The sequence below is a fragment of the Heptranchias perlo genome, chromosome 44 (assembly GCF_035084215.1).
Source record: "Heptranchias perlo isolate sHepPer1 chromosome 44, sHepPer1.hap1, whole genome shotgun sequence".
In the NCBI taxonomy this organism is placed as follows: Eukaryota; Metazoa; Chordata; class Chondrichthyes; order Hexanchiformes; family Hexanchidae; genus Heptranchias; species Heptranchias perlo.
Window position 1 is genome coordinate 662,032 of NC_090368.1, and position 27,457 is coordinate 689,488.

Here is a 27,457-nt window from a genome sequence, read left to right on the forward strand (position 1 = left end):
AAATGTCACGGTAAAAACTGAAGACAAAACTGGTAACCTGCCTGAGCAAACTATGAATGGACTTCCTCAGGTAGAAAATTCAACAGCCCTGATTCAAAAGAACGTTTCTAAGCAGGAGAAAGAATTTTCTTCATTTGAAAGTCTTGTTCAAACAATGCTTGATCCTTTTCCCAAACCCTCCAATGAATCTTCCGAGAAGGAAAAAGCAACTGAAAGTACCAACAACCAATTAAAGCCAGATTCTTCAATGGAGGAGTTATCGATCATAAATCAAAGTCTTGAACACTTCCCTAATGATGCGATTCAGACAGTCGAGTTCCACGAGACACTTCTTACCACAATTGAATCTACTGGAAAAACATCTCAGAAACATGGCTCACCCACTCAAACCAAAAGACCTCAGGAAGATGGCTCACCAGCTCCAACCAAAGCCATTCAGAAAGATGGCTCACCAACTCCAACCAAAGCCACTCAGAAAGATGGCTCACCAAATCTAACCAAAGCCACTCAGAAAGATGGCTCACCAAATCTAACCAAAGCCACTCAGAAAGATGGCTCACCAAATCTAACCAAAGCCACTCAGAAAGATAGCTCACCAACTCTAACCAAAGCCACTCAGAAAGATGGCTCACCAACTCCAACCAAAGCACCTCAGAAAGATAGCTCATCCACTTCAACTAAAGCTCCTCAGAAAGATGGTTCACCAACTCCAACCAATGGACCTCAGAAAGATGGCTCATCCACTCCAACCACAGGACCTCAGAAACATGGTTCACCAACTCCAATCAAAGCACCTCCAAAAAAAGGCTCACCAACTCCAACCAAAGCCACTCAGAAACATGGCCTGCCCACTCCAACCAAAGCCACTCAAAAACATGGCCTGCCCACTCCAACCAAAGCCACTCAGAAACATGGCCTGCCCACTCCAACCAAAGCCACTCAGAAACATGGCCTGCCCACTCCAACCAAAGCCACTCAGAAACATGGCCTGCCCACTCCAACCAAAGCCACTCAGAAACATGGCCTGCCCACTCCAACCAAAGGACTTCAGAAAGATGGTTTATCCAATCAAACCAGGATCCAGATTGTAACCATGGATGAGATTGAACCTGCTCAAAATTTGCCTCAAAAGGAAGGCTTGTACATTCTAAAGGAAACCCAGATATCGAGCATGAACAAGACTGAAGTTGAACAACAAGTGCCTCCAAAAAATGGCTCATCCACACTAAATACAAGAATTAATCACAACAACAGAGGGCTGCTCAGAAGTTTGATCATTCCTGAAGGAGATCTTGAGAATCAACGTATATTTCATCTAAATTCAATCAGTGAACAAGTAGCCACTAATCCTTTTCACAGACACATACCCATAGGGCAACATTATGAAGAGGAGTTAACAGAGCCAGATAATCAGGAAGTGTCACAGGGGCTGCCAGAAACTCCAAAGAATTCTGACATACCTTCACTGGAAAATTTAATGAAGGATTTGAACGACCAGTTCTCAAAACGAAATCCAACTGAAAATGACATAAATAATCTTCAAGCTGCCATAGATCAGTTGAATTTAGTGCTATCAAAGACGGCAAGGATTGGAGGTTCTTCAGAATCTACCCACAGTACCACTAAGAAGGCATCTCTGAAAAGAAAACCATGTAAAAGAGAAGAGTCAACACAGTCAAAGCAAAACCTGGAGATGATTAATGAAATGAACAAAGGGTTGATCAGAAGTCTCTTCCTTCCCAAAGAAAGTCTCGAGTACGACCAGGCTGAACGAAAGAGGGAACTGAATAATAAGAAGACACAGGAAAATGTAGCCACAAGCTCCTTGTATAGTCAAAATGGCTCGGGTCCAAAAAAGTCGAAGGAATTGCCATGGGACCCATCAAGTACATCTGAGGTGGATCCCAATGTATATCGGCTGGAAAAACTTCTGATGGAAACAAAAGAGAAGTTTGCAAGAAGAAATCCCACTAAAGATGACATAAGTAATCTTGAAAATGCTTTGAGAAAGTTTAATGTAATCTTACCAAGTGAAAGAAACACCATAAGGATTAGGAGGCCCCTGACATCCTCCTATAACCCTACACAAAATGAGTCTCTGACTGGAACACTGTCATTATCTTCCCACAGTCCTACTCAAAATGCATCTGTGATTAGAGAACCCTCAATATATTCCCATAGTCATAATAGAAATAGGCCCAAGAGCAGGAGCCTCTCAGTGACATTCCACAGTCCCTCTCAAAATGCTTTTATGAATAGCAGATCTTCAACATCTCGCCGTATTCCTCCTCCAAAAATTCGTAAGACTAAAAGGCATATTTCAATTCCAAATCCTCCTGTGAATAGGCCTTCAATACCTCTCCATAATCCTCCTCCAAATGCTCAAATGAACAAAATGCTTTCAATCTCTTCCCGCAATCCTACTCATGGTGCTGCTTTGAACAGCAGGTCTTCAGTGGTTTCCCATACTCCTACTCAACATCCTTCTCTGAGTATAAGACCCTCAGTGTTTTCTCAGAGTCCTGCTCAAAATACCGCTGTCAATTTCACACCTTCAGTGCCTGCCCATTTTCCACTTCCAAAAACTCAGGTGACCAAAAGGCCTGTAACGTCTCTTCATGTTTCAACTCAAAATCCTCCTGTGAATAGAAGTTTTTCAGTACCTTCCCAAAGTGTCACTCAAAATGCTCCTTTGAATAGGCCATTATCATCACCCCATAATATCCTTTTGAACAGAAAATCTTCAATCTCTATGAATAGCCCTGCTCAAAATGCATCAATTAATAGAACACCCTCATTAATATTCCATAGTAATAAACCTTCAACATTATCCCAAAGATTTACTCAAAAAGCTCCTGCAAATGACAAATCTTCCGTGTTTCCCCATGTTCCTAATTTGAATACACATGTAATTAGAAACTCATCAATGTTTTCCCATATTCGTAATCAAAATTCCCCTGTTAGCAAAAGATCTTTTCCTAGTCCTTCTCATGGTCGTGTGATTAGAAGTTCTTCAACTTATTCCCAAAACCTTAAACATAATGCACCTATGAATCGCGGGTTTTCAAAATCTTCCCACAGCTTTATTCAAAATGCGCCTGTAAATGTAAAATCTACAGGAGTTTCTTATAGTCCTCAAAATGCTTCTTTGAATAGAAGCCCTCCAATGACTTTCCATAGTACAAGTCGAAATCCTTCTGTGAATAGAATACCCTCAGTGATTCCTCTTAGTCCTCAGACTATGGTGTCCCATAATCCTACTCAAAATGCTCCTGTGAATATAAAATCTTCAAGAGTTTCCCATGCTGCTTCTCAAAATGCTTCTTTGAAAAGGCCTTCAGTGATTTCCCATATTCCAGATCAAAACATTGCTGTGAATAGAGGACCATCAGTCTATCCCCATATTCCATTAAATGGGAAATCTTCACTGGATTCCCATCTTCCCACTCAAAATGCCCCTGTGAATAGAACATACACAATGTTTCTGAATGGTGGTCCTCAAGCTAATTCAGTGAATAGACCAATCCCACAGTTTCAGCATATTCTAAATACCCCTATAAATAGGCAATCTTCAAACCCTTCCCACAATCCCACTCAAAATATCCCTGTGAATAGGAGATCTTCAAACCCTTCCCACAATCCCAATCCATCTGCCCCGGGGTATAGGAGATCTTCAAACCCTCCCCACAATTCCACTCCAACTGCTCCAGTGAATAGGAGATCTTCAAACCCTTCCCACAATCCCACTCAAAATATCCCTGTGAATATAACGCCCTCAGGGTTTTTGAATGGTCCTCCTCAATCTAATTCAGTGAATAGACCAATCCCACAGTTTCATTATACTCATAAGCCAAATACCCCTAGAAATAGATCTTCACCTTCCCACAATCCCAATCCATCTGCCCCTGCGAATAGGAGATCTTCAAACCCTCCCCACAATCCCACTCCATCTGCCCCTGCGAATAGGAGATCTTCAAACCCTCCCCACAATCCCAATCCATCTGCCCCGGGGTATAGGAGATCTTCAAACCCTCCCCACAATCCCACTCCAACTGCTCCAGTGAATAGGAGATCTTCAAACCGTTCCCACAATCCCACTCAAAATATCCCTGTGAATATAACGCCCTCAGGGTTTTTGAATGGTCCTCCTCAATCTAATTCAGTGAATAGACCAATCCCACAGTTTCATTATACTCATAAGCCAAATACCCCTAGAAATAGATCTTCACCTTCCCACAATCCCAATCCATCTGCCCCTGCGAATAGGAGATCTTCAAACCCTCCCCACAATCCCACTCCATCTGCCCCTGCGAATAGGAGATCTTCAAACCCTCCCCACAATCCCACTCCAACTGCCCCTGCGAATAGGAGATCTTCAAACCCTCCCCACAATCCCACTCCAACTGCCCCTGCGAATAGGAGATCTTCAAACCCTCCCCACAATCCCACTCCAACTGCCCCTGCGAATAGGAGATCTTCAAACCCTCCCCACAATCCCACTCAAAATATCCCTGTGAATATAACACCCTCAGGGTTTTTGAATGGTCCTCCTCAAACTACTTTTATGAATAGACCAATCCCACGGTTTCATCATATTCATACTCTAAATACACCTATAAATAGATCTTCAAACTCTTCGCACAGTCCCAATCTAATTGCTGCTGCGAATAGGAAATCTTCAATACCTTCTCACAATCCCACTCAAAATGCCCCTGTGAATAAACAAATCCCACAGTTTCATCACATTCATACTCTAAAATCTCCTATAAACTTTCCCCAAAATCCCACTCCAACTGCCCCTGTGAATTGGAAATCTTTAAACCCTTCCTACAATCTCACTCCAAATACCCCTGCGAATAGGAGATCTTCAAACCCTCCCCAGGAGCCCACTCCAAATACCCCTGCGAATAGGAGATCTTCAAACCCTCCCCAGGAGCCCACTCCAAATACCCCTGCGAATAGGAGATCTTCAAACCCTCCCCAGGAGCCCACTCCAACTGCCCCTGCGAATAGGAGATCTTCAAACCCTCCCCAGGAGCCCACTCCAAATACCCCTGCGAATAGGAGATCTTCAAACCCTCCCCACAATCCCACTCCAGATACCCCTGTGAATAGGAGATCTTCAAACCCTCCCCATAATCCCACTCCAGATACCCCTGTGAATAGGAGATCTTCAAACCCTCCCCATAATCCCACTCCAGATACCCCTGTGAATAGGAGATCTTCAAACTCTCCCCATAATCCCACTCCAGATACCCCTGTGAATAGGAGATCTTCAAACCCTCCCCACAATCCAACTCCAAATATCCCTGTGAATAGGCGACCTTCAATGTTTTTAAATGGTCCTCCTCAAACTACTCCTGTGACTAGACAAATCCCTTGGTTTCCTCATATTAAATCTCTGAAAGCCCTTATCAATAACAGTTCTTCAAACCCTTCCTACAATCCCAATCCAACTACCCCTGCGAATAGGAAATCTTCAAACCCTCCCCACAATCCCAATCCAACTGCCCCTGCGAATAGGAAATCTTCAAACCCTTCCTACAATCTCATTCCAACTACCCCTGCAAATAGGAAATCTTCAAACACTTCCTACAATCCCACTCCAACTGCCCATGTTAATAGAAGGTTGTCAATCCCTTCCCCTAGCATGTCTCCAAAGCTCTCCAGTGATCCCATTCCAAATATCCCAGTGAATAGAAGGCAGTCAAAGTTTCTCCATAGACCTACCGGAATTGCTACTGTGATTAGGAAACCCCAATCGTTTTCCCACAATCGTATGTACAATGCTCCTACGCCTAGCAGGTCTTTGAAATCTTTCCATAATCCTTTGAATGTAAGGCCTTCCTTATCTTCCCATACTTCCACAGTGTCTCTCCGGATTTCTGGTCACAACACTCATTTAAGTAGAAAACACTCATTACCTACCCACGATGCAGCTCACAATTCTGTAAAGCCGATCCTCCAGGACATGCAGGCAACAGCCCAAGATGACAAGCTGCAGCAACTTGAGTTAGACCAAAACTTTGAGAACGGATTCTGATTTCTGATGGCTGGATTGGCCAAAGCACAGGTCCGAGTACAATCTACAACAACTGTGCAAAGAAAGATAGATAGCAAAAACACAAAAGGCAATTAATTCTTCAGACACACAATGTGATAACACTGTTGAGATGGTGAACCAAACAGTATCTGCTGGTTGATACACGGAGGAACCATTCTGAATGGCACAGGAGTAACATTGAATCCATCACAGGGAGTTCTTCTGCAAATGTGGGTCAAGTGGACTTTCTCCAGAATCTTTGAAACTTTTTTTTAAAAGTGTTTCTAAAGTGATGAAATTTTCATGCTTGTCCCTGGAAATGGCATACTTATTTATGTGCAATCATTTGCGATTGACTGTTATAAAATAATAACTGTAACTATACATTGTTTTTGAATTTCAACCTGCTACATCTGTGCACTACAGTATGGATAAACAACATTGCAATGTAACTTTAACTGTCTTTTCCTGTTACCCACAGTGAAAGAATAAGACTAGTGATGACCTAGTTTGAAGTATATCCTATTTATCTGGAAAATATTTGTTTATAAGTGGGATGTTCTGCAACAAGGCTTCACTTTGTGTTTACAGATCCTACCAGCAAATTAAGGAAAAGTTGGTGAATGTGATGGAGACAGATCTCAAGTTGAGTCCTGCTCAAGTCTAGACTTTCCAATCAGTCACAGCCCTTTTACCCGGAACAGTGCAACCAGCTGTCTTCAATCCCCTACCCCTCTCCCATCTTGGTATGGCAAAGGGGGCAGGGATTTCAACAGGCACCTGTCCTCAATCCCTTCCTGCCTTCCCCTGGGTACAGACAGAGTCCTTCAATCAGCTGATATCCTCAGTGCCAAGTCCAGTAAAATGGAGAATCCTTCAGTCAGACTCCTTACCCTCAATTCTGCTTGAACAGAAAGTCAGATCCTTCATCGGCCAGGGTCGATCAATTTTCATCCCTCCCCTCCTCTCCTGAAGGTGTTGATTCCTTGCTGGTCCACAGGCATTGGGTGCACTCAGGTGACCTCACTCGGCACAAACACTGAGCATCATCATGCTTTTCTACCACAGCAGGTATCACAGGGAGTTCTTCTGCAAACATGGGTCAAGTGGACTATCTCCAGAATCCTATCTGAGCCTATATCCTATATGAGCTCTATCTGACACGCACGCACTTTCCAGTAGAGGTCATTGGATTGGAATCAGAAGCTGGAGCCCAAATTATTTTGTTCTACTCCCCTAGCCTAAGGGCACTGAGGCCAATTGTACCAACTGTTTTGCCCCGGCTGAGATCAGCTAATTCAGCCCAGACCCAAGCTGGCACCTGGATCATAGTTGGTTTGTAAGACGCAGTATATAAGCCAAGCTCAGGCTATTTCTCTGCATCACCTGCCCTGTGCATGTGCCCCTGTATGTGTTACCATGTTTATTATAAGCAATAACAGAAAAACATCCCCCTCTATTTAAAAAAAAACTTGGGGCAAGAAATGGGGAAGCACAGGAGGCAAAGGGAATGTATCATGTGACTCACACTGTCATTTTAACTTTTACCTGGGTGCGTGAAATATTCAATGTGTATTACACACAGATGTTGTGCATCAAACCTAACCTAATAGGAGCTTATTTCACAGAAGGACAGAGGAGACCACCACATAGTCTCTAGTAAAGTTAATTGAGGAATAGCATATTATGGGGGTACGGTGTTCTGAAATGTTAACATTGCTTTGGGTTGGTGGGGGGCGGTTCTTGATGGGGAAGAAATGCTACAGGGCCAGGAAAGAAGGGGAAGCTAATGGAGAAGTGGCCAGGCATTTCTTAAGAGTGTGTACACAATCCAATAGAGCCATGTTAGGACTGTAACCTCAACACGGGTATAGAAGGCACGAATCGAGCTGCGCACTGCAGTTATGGAAGTGTGTGGAAGGCTTCCATGGTATAAAATACTCAAAATATCAGCTCCATACATGTCATTTCATTCTACAAATTTTGTTGAGTGATTTATTTGCCATGTTTGAGTGTAATTGTGAGCCCACAAGGCTTCAGGTACCATTTCTATTCTGTGCTGTTATTTGATCTCAGCCAGGGCAACAGTAGGGGAGCTGCAACTGGCCGCAGTATCCTTGGGTTGGTGGGGGGGGGGGGGGTAGAAATCAGCTAGAGTTCTTGCTCCTGCTTAACATCCAATGACCTCTGCTGAAAAGTGTCTCCTCACATTGTAAGGAGCCAGCTTCAGACAACAGGACAACGAGGTTTAAAACTTGCCTTTCTATGAGATCACGAGCCAGCCCATCCAACTCCAAAGCCACATTCCTATTCACCAGGATGGTTTTGAATGGTGAAATTGTTAAATTTATTTCATTTTTTCTGAGTTTAATACAGAAGATAGAAAGGCATAGCACAGACCCACGCCTTACAATGGAAAATTAAACCCCACAGATTTTGGAGGCTCTGGGTGAAGTCTCTGTCCTTATTCCCCCACCCCCAGAGAATGTGGTACGCACCCACTAAATGTACCCAATGGGCAGAGCTAACAATGCCCTGCATTTATATAGCACCTTTAACATAGAAAAATGTCCCTCGGATTATGAGCAGGCGGAAATGAGTTTAGAGAGACGACCAAAAGCATACTCAAAAAGAGGGGGCTTTAAAAGGAGAAAAGTAGCAAGATGGAGGGGTTTAGGGCAAAAGGGCCAAGACTGACCAATGGTACAGCAGAGGGACGTGCGTGAGGCCATAGTTCAGAAGACTGAAGGAAAGATGCTGGACATAGGGCTGGAGGAGGATGCAGAAATAGCGTAGGTTGAGGCCATGGAGGGAAACAATAAACAAGGCTATGTATTTCGAATTTGATGAGTGGGTGATGTGGTGCCACTGGAATTTGGCAAGGGTGGGTATGATGAGCAAATGGGATGGGCCCCAGCTGCAGGCTTTTGGACCTGGTGGAGTTTGTGTAGGGTGGAGCTAGGGAGGCCGACAAGCAAGGTATTGCAGAAGTCAAGCCTGGGGGTGTCAAAAGCACAGATAAGGGTCTCAGTGGGGATGGGGTTGAAGTTAGGGCAGAAACGAACATCGACACTGCCAACGATGAGACCTGCCAGTCAAGTAAATGCTGGACTCAAGAGGCATGCCCCAAACATCCTCTCTCTGTTACATGAAGGTTGCTGGATTCTGTCAAAATTTGCTACAAGAAAACAGGACACGGTGCAAGCTCCCACGTCATTTAACGCAATAGTAGCAGCACCAAAGGTCGAGCAGCAGCCACAAAGAAGCTTAATTAAAATGTCCATAAATTATAAATAATCCCTGTGACAGGTGCTGCAGTTTACAGGCAATAATTCAATCTCCAAGGGCAGATAGCTGACAAACTTGGGTTAACTGAACACGCCAATTGGACAACGGCCTTGTAAACGATGTGTGGAGTGCCGCCCATGTATCTGAATATTGCTCCTCACATATCAGGAGGCTCTAACATCTCGGCGTATAAGAAATTTGTCATCTGATTAGGTGATCCCCTTCCACTCCAGCCTCCAACATCTCCGTCACAATCTTTCTTGTATTTCTATTTCATCAGTACTGTGTGCTCAGACCTCTGAAATTTCCTCTCTTCCTCTTTTTTTTTATTCATTCATGGGATGTGGGCGTCGCTGGCAAGGCCGGCATTTATTGCCCATCACTAATTGCCCTTGAGAAGGTGACGGTGAGCCGCCTTCTTGAACCGCTGCAGTCCGAGTGGTGAAGGTTCTCCCACAGTGCTATTAGGAAGGGAGTTCCAGGATTTTGACCCAGCGACGATGAAGGAACGGCGATATATTTCCAAGTCGGGATGGTGTGTGACTTGGAGGGGAACGTGCAGGTGGTGTTGTTCCCATGTACCTGCTGCTCTTGTCCTTCTAGGTGGAAGAGGTGCTGTCGAAGAAGCCTTGGCGAGTTGCTGCATTGCATCCTGTGGATGGTACACACTGCAGCCACAGTGCGCCGGTGGTGAAGGGAGTGAATGTTTAGGGTGGTGGATGGAGTGCCAATCAAGCGGGCTGCTTTGTCCTGGATGGTGTCGAGCTTCTTGAGTGTTGTTGGAGCTGCACTCATCCAGGCAAGTGGAGAGTATTCCATCACACTCCTGACTTGTGCCTTGTAGATGGTGGAAAGGCTTTGGGGAGTCAGGAGGTGAGTCACTCGCCACAGAATACCCAGCCTCTGACCTGCTCTTGTAGCCACAGTATTTATATGGCTGGTCCAGTTAAGTTTCTGGTCAATGGTGACCCCGAGGATGTTGATGGTGGGGGATTCAGCGATGGTAATGCCGTTGAATGTCAAGGGGAGGTGGTTAGACTCTCTCTTGTTGGAGATGGTCATTGCCTGGCACTTGTCTGGCGCAAATGTTACTTGCCACTTATCAGCCCAAGCCTGGATGTTGTCCAGGTCTTGCTGCATGCGGGCTCGGACTGCTTCATTATTTGAGGGTTTGCGAATGGAACTGAACACTGCGCAATCATCAGCGAACATCCCCATTTCTGACCTTATGATGGAGGGAAGGTCATTGATGAAGCAGCTGAAGATGGTTGGGCCTAGGACACTGCCCTGCGGAACTCCTGCAGCAATGCCCTGGGGCTGAGACGATTGGCCTCCAACAACCTCTACCATCTTCCTTTGTGCTAGGTATGACTCCAGCCACTGGAGATTTTTCCCCCTGATTCCCATTGACTTCAATTTTACTCGGGCTCCTTGGTGCCACACTCGGTCAAATGCTGCCTTGATGTCAAAGGAAGTCACTCTCACCTCACCTCTGGAATTCAGCTCTTTTGTCCATGTTTGGATCAAGGCTGTAATGAGGTCTGGAGCCGAGTGGTCCTGGCGGAACCCAAATTGAGCATCGGTGAGCAGGTTATTGGTGAGTAAGTGCCACTTGATAGCACTGTCGACGACACCTTCCATCACTTTGCTGATGATTGAGAGTAGACTGATGGGGCGGTAATTGGCCGGATGGGATTTGTCCTGCTTTTTGTGGACAGGACATACCTGGGCAATTTTCCACATTGTCAGGTAGATGCCAGTGTTGTAGCTGTACTGGAACAGTTTGGCTAGAGGCGCGGCTAGTTCTGGAGCACAAGTCTTCAGCGCTACAGCCAGGATGTTGTCGGGGCCCATAGCCTTTGCTGTATCCAGTGCACTCAGCCGTTTCTTGATATCACGTGGAGTGAATCGAATTGGCTGAAGACTGGCTTCTGTGATGGTGGGGATATCGGGAGGAGGCCGAGATGGATCATCCACTCGGCACTTCTAGCTGAAGATGGCTGAATATTGGAAATAAAAACAGCGGACTTGTAAATACCAGGCTGGAATAGAAGTTGCTAGGGGGAACCATAGGGCGTGAGTTGACTCCTCAATCACCATATCCAAACATTATGTGGCACCAATATCAAAGCAAATTTGAGTTCATGACAAGAGCCATGTATAGCATCATCTCTGAACTCAAATTTTACCTGGTGGGCTACGTACAGTTGAGGTCACTGCGATGTAAGGGATATCCAGAGATGGTACAGAGGAGAGTGACAAGGCAGAGGGAAGGGCCATGCCGAGTCATGTGATAAGCTAGTGGCTTCAGCCTCAAAAAGAGAAGTCTCAGAGGGGACTTTACAGAGGAATGAACGATACTTAATAGGATAGAGAAAGTAAACTGGAACAATACTTTCAGAGAGATCAAGGGAACAGGAGAAGAGGGCGCAGGGTCAGAGTAGTCGAGACAGACATCAGCAAGTATTGTTTTTATAGAGGATGACATACACTGGAAGGGCTTGCCAGCGAAGGTGACTGGCACCAGGATACTGCATTCATTTAAGAAACAGCGAGATGCTGTAATGGGAAAACACCAGGGTTGGAATTCTGGGAGGATGAGATGAAATGGGCTGAAGAACCGATCTTGTGAGGACTCACTGCATTGTCTCCTACCCTAACTCATTCCCAGGATCTCAAACTGTAGAGATCCTCTCCTCTCCTCCAGCATTCTATAGGCTTTTAAAACCCATCTGCTAACCACTGCTTGCTGATTTCTCTTGTATTTTGTTTCTATAGCACCTTTCACAATCTCAGGACATCCCAAAGCTCTTCACAGACAATGAAGTTTTTTTTTTAAGTGTAGTCACTGTTGTATTGTAGGAAACATGGCAGCCAATTACACAAGATCCCACAAACAGAAATGAGATAATAACCAGATAATTTGTTTTAGTGTTGATCGTTGAGGGATAAATATTGGCCAGGACACCAGGAGAACTCCCCTGCTCTTCTTTGAATAGCGTCGTGGGATCTTTAACATACACCCGAGAGGGCAAACAGGGCCTCAGTTTAACACTCTTCTGAAAGACGGCAGCTTCAACATGGATTATGTGCTCAAATCTCTGGAGTGGAGCTTGGAGTGAACCTACCAATAGGTCGCAGCTGACACAGGAGATTGATCTGTCCCTGCCCCTTAAATAGATTAAAAGAAAACTTGCAAATACTGAAATGCGAAAAACAATAAAAAATTCTGGAAATATGCAGATCTGTCAGTGTTTTGGAAAGAGAAAAGACAAATTAACATTTCTGTTGGGACCCCACAGCAGAACTGGTACTGTCAATTAAGGTCACACTCAAACTGAAGGGTCCCATCAGAAACCTGGCCTATCTTTCGAGTACAGGGCTGTCAACAGGAGGCAAACATTAGGTGTAAGAATTAAATAAAGTCAAAAAGAGCGACAGATCACAGACCCATTCAAAATTAGGCAGCTACATTTATTTACAATCCAGAGGTTGGTTAAAATTTTAAATCGAACTGAGTGAACCTGACTCCAGATGAGCTAACAGGTCAGTGATAAGGACTGACATGATGTCCATTATCTCGATCGCACTCTATCCTGGTTTATGTTTATTCCTCAAAACAAAAACACCTCAAAAACTTCACCCTAAGAAACCAAACCCCACAAAAATCCAAATTCTCAAAAATAAAACCCCTCCAAAGGCCAAGCACTTTAAAAGAAAAACCACTCCTCAAAAACACAGCAAGAACCAATGTCAAGATTCATGCCAATCCAGCCAGTACATTTTCATTAATGGTCACTTCAGACAACACAAATCTTGCTCTAGGGTGAGGCAATAATTTAGAGTTTAACGAAGTAAAGGACATCGATGCTGGGAATGGAATGCATTTAGATACAGAGTAAAACTCCCTCTACACTGTCCCATCAAACACTCCCAGGGCAGGTACAGCACGGGTTAGATACAGAGTAAAGCTCCCTCTACACTGTCCCATCAAACACCCCCGGGGCAGGTACAGCACGGGTTAGATACAGAGTAAAGCTCCCTCTACACTGTCCCATCAAACACCCGCAGGGCAGGTACAGCACGGGTTAGATACAGAGTAAAACTCCCTCTACAGTGTCCCATCAAACACTCCCAGGACAGGAGTTCCTCAAGGCAGTGTCCTAGGCCCAACCATCTTCAGCTGCTTCATCAATGACCTTCCCTCCATCATAAGGCCAGAAATGGGGATGTTCACTGATCATTGCACAAGTGTTCAGTTCCATTCGCAACACTTCAGATAATGAAGCAGTCCGAGCCCACATGCAGCAAGACCTGGACAACATCCAGGCTTGGGCTGATAAGTGGCAAGTAACATTAGCGCCAGAAAAGTGCCAGGCAATGACCATCTCCAACAAGAGAGAGTCTAACCACCTCCCCTTGACATTCAACGGCATTACCATCGCCGAATCCCCCACCATCAACATCCTGGGGGTCACCATTGACCAGAAATTTAACTGGACCAGCCATATAAATACTGTGGCTACAAGAGCAGGCCAGAGGCTGGGTATTCTGCGGCAAATGATTCACCTCCTGACTCCCCAGAGCCTTTCCACCATCTACAAGGCACAAGTCAGGAGTGTGATGGAATACTCTCCACTTGCCTGGATGAGTGCAGCTCCAACAACACTCAAGAAGCTCGACACCATCCAGGACAAAACAGCCCGCTTGATTGGCACCCCATCCACCACCCTAAACATTCACTCCCTTCACCACCGGCGCACATTGGCTGCAGTGTGTTCCATCCACAGGATGCACTGCAGCAACTCGCCAAGGCTTCTTTGACAGCACCTCCCAAACCCGTGACCTCTACCACCTAGAAGGACAAGAGCAGCAGGCACATGGGAACAAGACCACGTGCACGTTCCCCTCCAAGTCACACACCATCCCAACTTGGAAATATATCGCCGTTCCTTCATCGTCGCTGGGTCAAAATCCTGGAACTCCCTTCCTAACAGCACCATACGGACTGCAGCGGTTCAAGAAGGCGGCTCACCACCACCTTCTCAAGGGCAATTAGGGATGGGCAATAAATGCTGGACGCCCACATCCCATGAACGAATAAAAAAAAGTACAGCACAGGTCAGATACAGAGTAAAGCTCCCTCTACACTGTCCATCAAACACTCCCAGGGCAGGTACAGCACGGGTTCGATACAGAGTATGACCCTCTCAGGTCATTAATGGCACTCTTCATCTGACCTCAAGAAGACACACAAAAATGGACTGACAATAGCTATCCACGTGTGGGCAGTCACTGACTGGAGCTGGGTGTCTTTTCACAGCAATGCAGCTGAGGTTGGGTGCTGAGTGAAGTGGAGAATTGAACTCGGTGCCGGTTCTGGGGCCTGGTGCTCTGAAGCTTGGCTACCAAGCTATGCCTCGCTGCAGATATCTTTGTGAGATTACGGCCAGAGAGGGGCGCAACAAAGAATTTCAGTTCTAATGAAATGTCAACGCAGTTGCATTTGTGTTCTTTGGTAAAGAGGAAATATCAATCTGAAATAATTCATGTTTTACATATTCTGAGAAATGCCAGGCAGATTGTTCCCTATGGTGGAAGATTTAAATGCCAAGTGTCACAAGATAACAAGAGCAAGTTAGAAGTAAAAAGGGAAGTCAGGGGGGACTTTTTTACACAAAGGGTAACAGAGTAACCCTTCCCTGGAGGGATGTTGAAATGTAATTGGGATCAAGAGGCAATTCGCTGTCACTTTTGCCCAGCCTTTTTACACTTTATCAATCCACTGGTCAGTCAGACAGTTCTAAATCAATTTATAACATTTGGCTCCTCATCAGAAAACAGTAAGGACCCACCCGATACAATCCATACCCAGTAGGGTGCTCAGTGCATCATATTATAGAAGTTATAGAATCATAGAAGTTACAACATGGAAACAGGCCCTTCGGCCCAACATGTCCATGTCGCCCAGTTTATACCACTAAGCTAGTCCCAATTGCCTGCACTTGGCCCATATCCCTCGATACCCATCTTCCCCATGTAACTGTCCAAATGCTTTTTAAAAGACAAAATTGTACCCGCCTCTACTACTGCCTCTGGCAGCTCGTTCCAGACACTCACCACCCTTTGAGTGAAAAAATTGCCCCTCTGGATCCTTTTGTATCTCTCCCCTCTCACCTTAAATCTGTGCCCCCTCGTTATAGACTCCCCTACCTTTGGGAAAAGATTTTGACTATCGACCTTATCTATGCCCCTCATTATTTTATAGACTTCTATAAGATCACCCCTTAACCTCCTACTCTCCAGGGAATAAAGTCCCAGTCTGTCTAACCTCTCCCTGTAAGTCAAACCATCAAGTCCCGGTAGCATCCTAGTAAATCTTTTCTGCACTCTTTCTAGTTTAATAATATCCTTTCTATAATAGGGTGACCAGAACTGTACACAGTACTCCAAGTGTGGCCTCACCAATGCCCTGTACAACTTCAACAAGACATCCCAACTCCTGCATTCAATGTTCTGACCAATGAAACCAAGCATGCTGAATGCCTTCTTCACCACCCTATCCACCTGTGACTCCACTTTCAAGGAGCTATGAATCTGTACTCCTAGATCTCTTTGTTCTATAACTCTCCCCAACGCCCTACCATTAACGGAGTAGGTCCTGGCCCGATTCGATCTACCAAAATGCATCACCTCACATTTATCTAAATTAAACTCCATCTGCCATTCATCGGCCCACTGGCCCAATTTATCAAGATCCCGTTGCAATCCTAGATAACCTTCTTCACTGTCCACAATGCCACCAATCTTGGTGTCATCTGCAAACTTACTAACCATGCCTCCTAAATTCTCATCCAAATCATTAATATAAATAACAAATAACAGCGGACCCAGCACCGATCCCTGAGGCACACCGCTGGACACAGGCATCCAGTTTGAAAAACAACCCTCGACAACCACCCTCTGTCTTCTGTCGTCAAGCCAATTTTGTATCCAATTGGCTACCTCACCTTGGATCCCATGAGATTTAACCTTATGTAACAACCTACCATGCGGTACCTTGTCAAATGCTTTGCTGAAGTCCATGTAGACCACGTCTACTGCACAGCCCTCATCTATCTTCTTGGTTACCCCTTCAAAAAACTCAATCAAATTCGTGAGACATGATTTTCCTCTCACAAAACCATGCTGACTGTTCCTAATTAGTCCCTGCCTCTCCAAATGCCTGTAGATTCTGTCCCTCAGAATACCCTCTAACAACTTACCCACTACAGATGTCAGGCTCACTGGTCTGTAGTTCCCAGGCTTTTCCCTGCCGCCCTTCTTAAACAAAGGCACAACATTTGCTACCCTCCAATCTTCAGGCACCTCACCTGTAGCGGTGGATGATTCAAATATCTCTGCTAGGGGACCCGCAATTTCCTCCCTAACCTCCCATAACGTCCTGGGATACATTTCATCAGGTCCCGGAGATTTATCTACCTTGATGCGCGTTAAGACTTCCAGCACCTCCCTCTCTGTAATATGTACACTCCTCAAGACATCACTATTTATTTCCCCAAGTTCCCTAACATCCATGCCTTTCTCAACCGTAAATACCGATGTGAAATATTCATTCAGGATCTCACCCATCTCTTGTGGTTCCGCACATAGATGACCTTGTTGATCCTTAAGAGGCCCTACTCTCTCCCTAGTTACCCTTTTGCCCTTTATGTATTTGTAGAAGCTCTTTGGATTCACCTTTGCCTGATCTGCCAAAGCAATCTCATATCCCCTTTTTGCCCTCCTGATTTCTCTCTTAACTCTACTCCGGCAATCTCTATACTCTTCAAGGGATCCACTTGATCCCAGCTGCCTATGCATGTCATATGCCTCCTTCTTATTTTTGACTAGTGCCTCAATCTCCCGAGTCATCCAAGGTTCCCTACTTCTACCAGCCTTGCCCTTCACTTTATAAGGAATGTGCTTACACTGAACCCTGGTTAACACACTTTTGAAAGCCTCCCACTTACCAGACGTCCCTTTGCCTGCCAACAGACTCTCCCAATCAACTTCTGAAAGTTCCTGTCTAATACCATCAAAATTGGCCTTTCCCCAATTTAGAATTTTAACTTTTGGGCCAGACCTATCCTTCTCCATAGCTATCTTAAAACTAATGGAATTATGATCACTGGTCCCAAAGTGATCCCTCACTAACACTTCTGTCACCTGCCCTTCCTTATTTCCCAAGAGGAGGTCAAGTTTTGCCCCCTCTCTAGTCGGGCCATCCACATACTGAATGAGAAATTCCTCCTGAATACACTCAACAAATTTCTCTCCATCCAAGCCCCTAATGCTATGGCTGTCCCAGTCAATGTTGGGAAAGTTAAAGTCCCCTACTATTACCACCCTATTTTTCTTGCAGCTGTCTGTAATCTCCTTACATATTTGCTCCTCAATTTCCCGTTGACTATTTGGGGGTCTGTAGTACAATCCTATCAAAGTGATCTCTCCCTTCTTATTTTTCAGTTCTACCCATATGGACTCAGTGGGCGAACCCTCGGATATATCCCCTCTCACTACTGCCGTGATGTTCTCCCTAATCAAGAACGCAACTCCCCCTCCTCTCTTACCTCCTGCTCTATCTTTCCTATAGCATCTGTACCCTGGAACATTGAGCTGCCAGTCCTGCCCCTCCCTTAGCCATGTTTCAGTAATAGCTATAACATCCCAGTCCCATGTACCCATCCATGCCCTGAGTTCATCTGCCTTGCCCATCAGACTTCTTGCATTGAAATAAATGCAGTTTAATCTAGTCTTCCCTTGGTCTTTGCCCTGCTTTCTCAGACCATCTGTCCGGTCATGTTCTGTACACTCTCCCTTACTGCCTTTTGTTTCTGTCACCACTTTATTTCCCACTGACTTCCTGCATCGGTTCCCATCCCCCTGCCACATTAGTTTAAACCCTCCCCAACAGCACTAGCAAACACTCCCCCTAGGACATTGGTTCCAGTCCTGCCCAGATGCAGACCGTCCAATTTGTACTGGTCCCACCTCCCCCAGAACCGGTTCCAATGGCCCAGGAATTTGAATCCCTCCCTCTTGCACCATCTCTCAAGCCACGTATTCATCTTAGCTATCCTGTCATTCCTACTCTGACTAGCCCGTGGCACTGGTAGCAATCCTGAGATTACTACCTTTGAGGTCCTACTCTTTAGTTTAACTCCTAACTCCCTAAATTCAGCTTGTAGGACCTCATCCTGTTTTTTACCTATATCGTTGGTGCCTATATGCACCACGACAACTGGCTGTTCACCCTCCCCCTCCAGAATGTCCTGCAGCCGCTCCGAGACATCCTTGACCCTTGCACCAGGGAGGCAACATACCATCCTGGAGTCTCGGTTGCGTCCGCAGAAACGCCTGTCTATTCCCCTTACAATCGAGTCCCCTATCACTATAGCTCTGCCACTCTTTTTCCTGCCCTCCTGTGCAGCAGAGCCAGCCACGGTGCCATGAACCTGGCCACTGCCACCTTCCCCTGGTGAGCCATCTCCGCCAACAGTATCCAAAACGGTATACCTGTTTTGGAGGGAGATGACCGCAGGGGACCCCTGCACTGCCTTCCTACTCTTCCTCTGTCTGTTGGTCACCCATTCACTATCTCCCTCAGTAATTTTTATCTGCGGTGTGACCAACTCACTGAACGTGCTATCCACGACTTTCTCAGCATCGCGGATGCTCCAAAGTGAGTCCATCCGCAGCTCCAGAGCCGTCAAGCGGTCAAACAATAGCTGCAGCTGGACACACTTCCCGCAGGTGAAGGAATCAGGGATACAGGAAGGAGCCCTGAATTCCCACATCCCACAAGAGGAACATGACACGGCGCTGGGATCTCCTGCCATGACTTAACCCTTAAATTAGCTTAAGAACAACTACAATGTCAAGAGAAAAAAAAAGGAAAGAAAAACTACTTACCACTCCCTTTAAGGAGTTTACTCCTTTAAATTGTTCTCAATTTAGAGAATGTTAACTACACTAGGGACCTTGATTCACTAAAAAATAAACGCTACTTCCTATAAGACCTGCAGACCTTCCCTTTCCTTTTCCTTCAGTTACTGTGGATAAGGAGAAATACTCACCTGAACCTACTCACCAATCAGGTGCCTCCCCTGTGTCGCGTCCCGATCTGATTCCTGACGTCACTTCGAACTCGATCGCAGCTCCGCTCGGCTCCTCTCAGCTGTTCTCAGCGCTCTGAAATCCCGCCTTTTATCGGACGCTCCCTCCGCTCGGCTCGGCTCCTCTCAGCTGTTCTCAGCGCTCTGAAATCCCGCCTTTTATCGGACGCTCCCTCCTCTCGGCTCGGCTCCTCTCAGCTGTTCTCAGCGCTCTGAAATCCCGCCTTTTATCGGACGCTCCCTCCGCTCGGCTCGGCTCCTCTCAGCTGTTCTCAGCGCTCTGAAATCCCGCCTTTTATCGGACGCTCCCTCCGCTCGGCTCCTCTCAGCTGTTCTCAGCGCTCTGAAATCCCGCCTTTTATCGGACGCTCCCTCCGCTCGGCTCGGCTCCTCTCAGCTGTTCTCAGCGCTCTGAAATCCCGCCTTTTATCGGACGCTCCCTCCGCTCGGCTCGGCTCCTCTCAGCGCTCTGAAATCCCGCCTTTTATCGGACGCTCCCTCCGCTCGGCTCGGCTCCTCTCAGCTCCTATTACACTCTCTACAGCACTGTCCATACACAAAAACAACTTGCATTTATACAGTGCCTTTAACATAGTTAAACATCGAGGTACATCGAAACTACATCACAGAAACAGGCCATTTGGCCCAACCGGTCTGTGCCGGCGTTTATGCTCCACACGAACCTCCTCCCTCCCTACTTCATCTAACCCTATCAGCATAACTTTCTATTCCTTTTGGCCTCATGCATCTATGCTATTTGCCTCAACTACTCCTTGTAGTAGCGTGTTCCACATTCTTACCACTCTTTGGACAAGTAAGTTTCTCCTGAATTCCCTATTGGATTTATTAGTAACTATCTTATATTTATGACCTCTAGTTTTGGACTCCCCCAGAAGTGGAAACATTTTCTCTACGTCCACCCTATCAAACCCTTTCATTATCTTAAAGACCTCTATCAGATCACCCCTCAGCCTTCTCTTTTCTAGAGAGAAGAGCCCCAGCCTGTTCAGCCTTTCCTGATAAGTATATCCTCTCAGTTCTGGTATAATCCTTGTGAATCATTTTTGCATCCTCTTCAATACATCTATATCCTTTCTATAATAGAGACCAGAACTGTGCACAGTACTCCAAGTGTGGTCTAACCAAGGTTCTATACAAGTTTAACATCCCAAGGCACTTCACAGGAGCGTTATCAAACAAAATTTGACACCAAGCCACATAAGGACCCACATAAGGAGATATCAGGACAGGTGACCAAAAGCTTGGTAGGTTTTAAGGAGCGTCATAAAGGAGGAGAGAGAGGTAGAAAGGTGGGGAGGTTTAGGGAAGGAATTCCAGAGCTTAGGCACGGCCATCAATGGTGGAGCAATTAAAATCTGCGATGCGCAAGAGGCCAGAATTGGAGGAGCGCAGAGACCTCGTAGGGTTGTAGGGCTGGAGGAGGCGACAGAGGGGTGAGGACATGGAGAGATTTGAAAACAAGGATGAGAATTTTAAAATTGAGGCATTGCTGGACTGGGAGCCAATGTAGATCAGCGAGCCCAAGGGTGATGGGTGAACGGGACTTGGTGCGAGTTAGGATACGAGCAGCAGAGTTTTGGATGAACTCAAGTTTATGGAGGATGCAAGATGAGAGGCCGGCCAGGAGAGTATTGGAATAGTCGAGTCTAGAAGTAACAAAGGCAATGATGAGAGTTTCAGCAGCAGGTGAGCTGAGGCAGGGACGGAGATGGGTGCTGTTACAGAGGTGGAAGTAGGCAGTCTTGGTGATGGAGCGGATATGGGGTCAGAAGCTCATCTCAACAGGACCCCAAGGTTGCGAACAGTCTGGTTCAGCCTCAGACAGTGGCCATGGACAGGGATGGAGTCGGTGGCAAGGGAACAGAGTTTGTGGTGGAGACCGAAGACAATGGCTTTGGTCTTCCGCATATTTAGCTAGAGGAAATTTCTGCTTATCCAGTATTCGATGTCGGACAAGTGTGACAAATCAGAGGCAGTGGAGGGGTCGGGAGAGATGGTGGTGAGGTAGAGCTGGGTGTCATCAGCGTACACGTGGAACCTGACGCCGTGTCACGATTCAGATTTGTCCATGTTTTGGGTTATTGTGGCCAATGGGTGTTGGTGATGTGCCTGTTTTTTTATTTTTTACTTATTAATCAAACAGTTTTAAAAGATATTTCAGAAAATACCCAATAAACACTGTTCTGTATCAACTGCTGTTCCACCTGTGACTCCTGTACCACTCACATCACCCTGCACCTCTGGTGTGAATCCTTCTCTGCATTCACCTGTCTACGTATTTTCTCTGTTTGAAAAAAGACAATTAGGATAAAATGAACATTCACAAAAATAATATAAAATTTAATCAACATTCAGAGACGTACACCGCCATCTCCAGGTAAACCAGACCCAATCCGAACTTGGAGATCCAATGGGTCAAAGCCCTTCCCATTCTCTCCCATCACACAGAATTCCAATGGACCAACCCACTTCCTATTTACTCTCATTGTACAGAATTCCAATGGACCAGATCCCTTCCCATTCTCTCCCATCACACAGAATCCCAATGGACAAACCCACTTTCTATTTACTCCCATTGCATTGAATCCCAATGGACAAAACTGCTTTTGATTATTCCCATTGTATAGAATCCCAATGGACAAACCTGCTTTTGATTATTCCCATTGTATAGAATCCCAATGGACAAACCTGCTTTTGATTATTCCCATTGTATACAATCCCAATGGACAAACCTGCTTTTGATTATTCCCATTGTATAGAATCCCAATGGACAAACCTGCTTTTGATTATTCCCATTGTATAGAATCCCAATGGACAAACCTGCTTTTGATTATTCCCATTGTATAGAATCCCAATGGACAAACCTGCTTTCGATTATTCCCATTGTATAGAATCCCAATGGAAAAACCCGTTTCCTATTAATCCCCAGTCATCGTATAGGGGAATGTGGTACTAGTAGCTACTCAGAAAATGCAACATACAAGTTACCCGAGGGCGACTGGTACCCAAGGCACCACGTCCCAACAAAAGCCAGTGGTTTCAGGGACAGAAGAGAGAAAAAAACATGATCCGAGTGAGGGTGAAAACAATTAACACTAATTAATAAAACTGTGAGATGCATTACATAAAGTTTATAGTTAACTAGAATGTGGAGCAGGACTGACTGCTAATGACACGAAATTCATCTTAGCCATTCCAAGGGTCAATATTTCAGCCCCTCAGCACTAAAACAGTTCCTGGCCATATTCATCCCCTAGTTCAGCATTTCCAGTCTTCACCAGACTCTCGTAGAGCTCCTTGATGGGGTGCTTCCCCGAGGTGACAATCCCATGAAGCCAAATGAGCAACATCCGGTATCCATGTTCCTTATAGCTGCAACTTCCTGAATACAAAATGCAGATCAAACAGATGAAGGCTCACCTCAGAGCATCAACTCAATGTTAATGCAAATTATTCTGTATCTAACCCGTGCGGCACCTGCCTTGGGAGTGTTTGATGGGACAGTGTAGAGGGAGCTTTACTCTGTATCGAACCCGTGCTGTACCTGCCCTGGGAGTGTTTGATGGGACAGTGTAGAGGGAGCTTTACTCTGTATCTAACTCATGCTGTACCTGCCCTGGGAGTGTTTGATGGGACAGTGTAGAGGGAGCTTTACTCTGTATCTAACCCGTACTGTACCTGCCCTGGGAGTGTTTGATGGGACAGTGTAGAGGGAGCTTTACTCTGTATCTAACCTGTGCTGTACCTGCCCCGGGAGTGTTTGATGGGACAGTGTAGAGGGAGCTTTACTCTGTATCTAACCTGTGCTGTACCTGCCCCGGGAGTGTTTGATGGGACAGTGTAGAGGGAGCTTTACTCTGTATCTAACCTGTGCTGTACCTGCCCTGGGAGTGTTTGATGAGACAGTGTAGAGGGAATCCTCATATTGGGCAATGCTTTTGTCTTCAAAGCCATTGTCTTCATTCACCGCCACAAACTCCGTTCCCTAGCCACCGATTCCATCTTGCACCCTGGCCATGGTCTGAGGCTGAACCAGACCGTTCGCAACCTTGGTGTCCTATTTGACCCTGAGATGAGTCTCCCATCTTGCACCCTCCATAAACATGAGCTCATCCAAAACTCTGCTGCCCATATCCTAACTCGCACCAAGTCCCATTCACCCGTCACCCATGAGCTCACTGACCTACATTGGCTCCCGGTCCAGCAACGCCTCGATTTTAAAATTCTCATCCTTGTTTTCAAATCTCTTCATGACCTTACCCCTCCCTATCTCTGTAACCTCCTCCAGCCCTATAAGCCTCCGCGATCTCTGCTCTCCTCCAATTTTTGCCTCTTGTGCATCCCTGATTTTAATCGCTCCACCACTGCGGCCGTGCTTTCACCTGCCTAGGCCCTAAGCTCTGGAATTCCCTTCCTAAACCTCTCTGTTTCTCTCTCCTCCTTTAAGACGCTCCTTAAAACCTACCTCTTCACCAAACTTTTGGTCACCTGTCCTAATATTTTCTTATGTGGCTCGGTGTCAAATTTTGTCTGATTACACTCCTGTGAAGCGCCTTGGGACGTTTTACTACGTCAGTGTCGCTATATAAATGCAAGTTGCGTTGTTGTTAATGTGGCCTGTCTTTTCAAATCTGCCCCATGCCAAGTCCTCTTCACTGGATGAAGTTGCGTTGCTGTGTGCTTTTCATGGTGAAATGGAGGAATGGAGTGGACTGTGCAAACAAGCAACTTTCCTATGCTGGGTGGGAAATTTGGCAATCATCGAATGTGGCTTGGAAAGATTCAATGGAGTCAAAGTTCAAGCCAGTGGTTACCTTGTCAGCTACTGACAAAGCCATCCTGACAGACAGGCAGATGGTCCTGGGCTTCACTTAACCAAAGCAGGGCTGTCACTAATAGGTCAGTTCTCAATTACTGCACTGTTTTCCTTAGCAACTCTCTCCAAAGTTTGACTCAGGTTTGTCTGATTTGCCCCGGTATTTTCTTGTTATCCCCCAGTGTTTCCCCTGCTCTTCGCTAAAAGTACCTGTCCATTGGGTCTCGATAGCTTTGACGTGTTTCCTGGAGAAGTCACAGTGCTCTGCCAGCTTCTTCCAATCGTTCGGTTTCAGATGCTTTGTGGCCAAGATCCAGAGCACAGAGCAGATGTGTTTCAGATCCTGCATGCAGCTGAACGAGAAATCCAGGACAGTCCCTCCCTGTCCAACAGCAGCAACCTCCTCGGTATTCTAGGAAAAACGGCAGAAGGAAGTTTCTACCCACAACAGTGGGGGCACTGGGTGGTACAGTCAGTTAGACAGGGTTGATAGGAACTGGTACAGGACCAGTGGATTAATGCCGGGGCTGATGGGCACTGGGTGGCACAGTGGATTAGTGCCAAGGTTGATGGGCACTGGGTGGCACAGTGGATTAGTGCTGGGGCTGATGGGCACTGGGTGGCACAGTGGATTAGTGCTGGGGCTGATGGGCACTGGGAGGCACAGTGGATTAGTGCTGGGGCTGATGGGCACTGGGTGGCACAGTGGATTAGTGCCGGGGCTGATGGGCACTGGGTGGCACAGTGGATTAGTGCTGGGGCTGATGGGCACTGGTTGGCACAGTGGATTAGTGCTGGGACGGATGGGCACTGAGTTAGTGCTGGGGTAGATGGGCACTGGGTGGCACAGTGGATTAGTGCTGGGGTGGATGGGCACTGGGTGGCACAGTGGATTAGTGTTGGGGTGGATGGGCACTGGGTGGCACAGCGGATTAGTGTTGGGGTGGATGGGCACTGAGTTAGTGCTGGGGTAGATGGGCACTGGGTGGCACAGTGGATTAGTGCTGGGGTAGATGGGCACTGGGTGGCACAGTGGATTAGTGCTGGGGTGGATGGGCACTGGGTTAGTGCTGGGGTGGATGGGCACTGGGTGGCACAGCAGATTAGTGCTGGGGTGGATGGGCACTGGGTTAGTGCTGGGGTAGATGGGCACTGGGTGGCACAGTGGATTAGTGCTGGGGCTGATGAGCACTGGGTCTGAAGAAAGCTGCCTGTTGTTACAGGCCGAGGATGATAACCATGATGTGTGACTGGGCCCCTGGTCCAGGATCAGACTGTTCTCCCAGATTATGTACAATCTGCTCTATCAAGGACCCTACCACAGCCGTTTAATCTCCCGAGAGAACTTTTTGCAAAGTTTCTTCCTATCTCTCACCAGGTAAATTAACTGAAATTCCATAATATTCTGTCTAACCTCAAATCCCTGATCAGTTCTCTTTCTCGGCCTGACATTTCCTTGGACCAAGCAGCTCATGAACCAGCATGTTCCATTCAAGATTGCACTTGGGAGCCTGTTTAGTTCCAATTCCCTGCATTTACACTGCAGATTCCATCATCGGGATAGGGCTAGATTTAGCTGTGGAAACAGAGACCCAACACACAGATGCTGGTCTCCTAGAATCAGAATCAAAAGGTGACAGTCGTGGGTCAGTGGTAACACTCTCACCTCAGTCAGAAGATCGTGGGCTCAAGCTCCAGAGGCTTGAGCACAAAGTCTCAGCTGACACTTCAGTGCAGTACTGAGGGAGTGCTGCACTGTTGGAGGTATCGTCTTTCAGATGAGACGTCGAACTGAGGCCCTGCCTGGCCTCTAAGGAAGACAGCATTATTTGAAGAAGAGCAGGGGAGTGCTCCCTGGTGTCCTGGCCAATATTTATCCCTCAACCAACATCGCTAAAACAGATTGTCTGGTTGTTATTTTATTGCTGTTTGTGGAAGCTTGCTGTGTGCAAATTGGCTGCTGTGTTTCCTACATTACAACAGTGACTACACTTCAAAAAGTACTTCATTAGTTGTAAAGCTCTCTGGGACTCCTGAAGTTGTGAAAGGCACTATATAAATGCAAGTTCTTTCTTTCCTCGTTCTAAACATTCACTCAGCTTTTTTTAAGGCGTTAACTGAGCAGCAATAACTGCTTTATCTGGGTGTCTGCTGCATACACCCACTGCTCTCCGTCTGTTACATCACAGTAGAAAGTCACAGCACATTGCACCCCAAACCTTCTTACCAGGCTCCTTGTGTAGAACCTCTCTGTCTTTATAATAATGTCCACTGGAGCAGCACGTTGGCTGAGCACAGCGAGATCCAGCACCGTCTTCCCCTGCTGGTGATGGATTCAGAAGCAGTCACAGTTTATTTCAAGGACAATAGGGGGCGGATCCAAGTCCTTAGCTGGCTCAGTGGGTAAATGTGCTGAGTTTATGGAACAGAAGGTTGCAGATTCCATCCATCTGTGTTTAATTAGCTGATCCCAGTTAGAATGCTACAGATGGTCCTGAGCGACACAGGGGAAACAGGTAGGGTTCCTTTTCCTGTTCACTGTCCAGTGTGTGTGTGTTTGTTTGTGTGTGTGTGTGTGTGTGTGTGAGAGACAGAGAGAGACAGGGATTGGCTTGCCTCTAGTGGCCTCCACAGTCAAATATCCTGGTGACAGTCGCTCCAGCTCACGAGATAGCAATCACAGACCTTCCATGTGTTTACACTGTACAAGGAATACAATGGCAAAAAAGATAGCAAAGCTCAACCTTCAGGCAATATCTTCAGAAGTGACACGAAATGACTGAATTGAGCTGTTAAATGGCAGCGAATAGTAGGGCTGCTGAGACAGCAACACGTGTGATAGAACAGACATTAGCAGGAACTCTAAGCCATTGCCTGGGTAGCTCTAATGGCAGGCAGCCAGTGTCACTAAGGATGAATCCATCGCTGGAACTCATCAGAGTAAGGATGATCGACTTGGCTGCATTGAAGTTAGTTTTATGACCTGCCTCACACGCACCCGCCTGTCTGGCAGCCTGATATTTCACATCACGTCACTGTTCTGTTGCCTGTAATTAGGGTTACCCAGGCAACACCTCCAGGCAGCCAGATAAAAACAACAGTAGAGCTATCCTGGCAGCGGGCCACTCATTC

The 27,457-nt window shown here is 46.3% G+C and overlaps 1 protein-coding gene across 10 annotated transcripts in view; it reads right to left on the reverse strand.

The window, feature by feature from the left end:
• Nucleotides 1-2,005: 2,005 nt before the first annotated feature.
• The window catches only part of LOC137306549 (ankyrin repeat and death domain-containing protein 1A-like), a 34,146-nt gene continuing 8,694 nt past the window's right edge, over nt 2,006-27,457 (reverse strand). For 4 of the 10 annotated variants that reach the window (XM_067975822.1, XM_067975823.1, XM_067975825.1 and 1 more), the window contains 3 exons: nt 26,553-26,648; nt 24,536-24,737; nt 21,862-22,891 (listed from right to left, as the gene is read on the reverse strand). In XM_067975822.1, coding sequence (XP_067831923.1) covers nt 22,734-22,891; nt 24,536-24,737; nt 26,553-26,648 — 456 coding nt within the window. In that variant the 3' untranslated portion in view covers nt 21,862-22,733. Of the gene's footprint in view, nt 3,459-4,694; nt 4,713-5,924; nt 6,096-19,449; nt 20,035-21,861; nt 22,892-24,535; nt 24,738-26,552; nt 26,649-27,457 lie in introns of those variants that run through there. The other 6 variants (XR_010958908.1, XR_010958904.1, XR_010958905.1 and 3 more) reach the window with 6 other exon arrangements.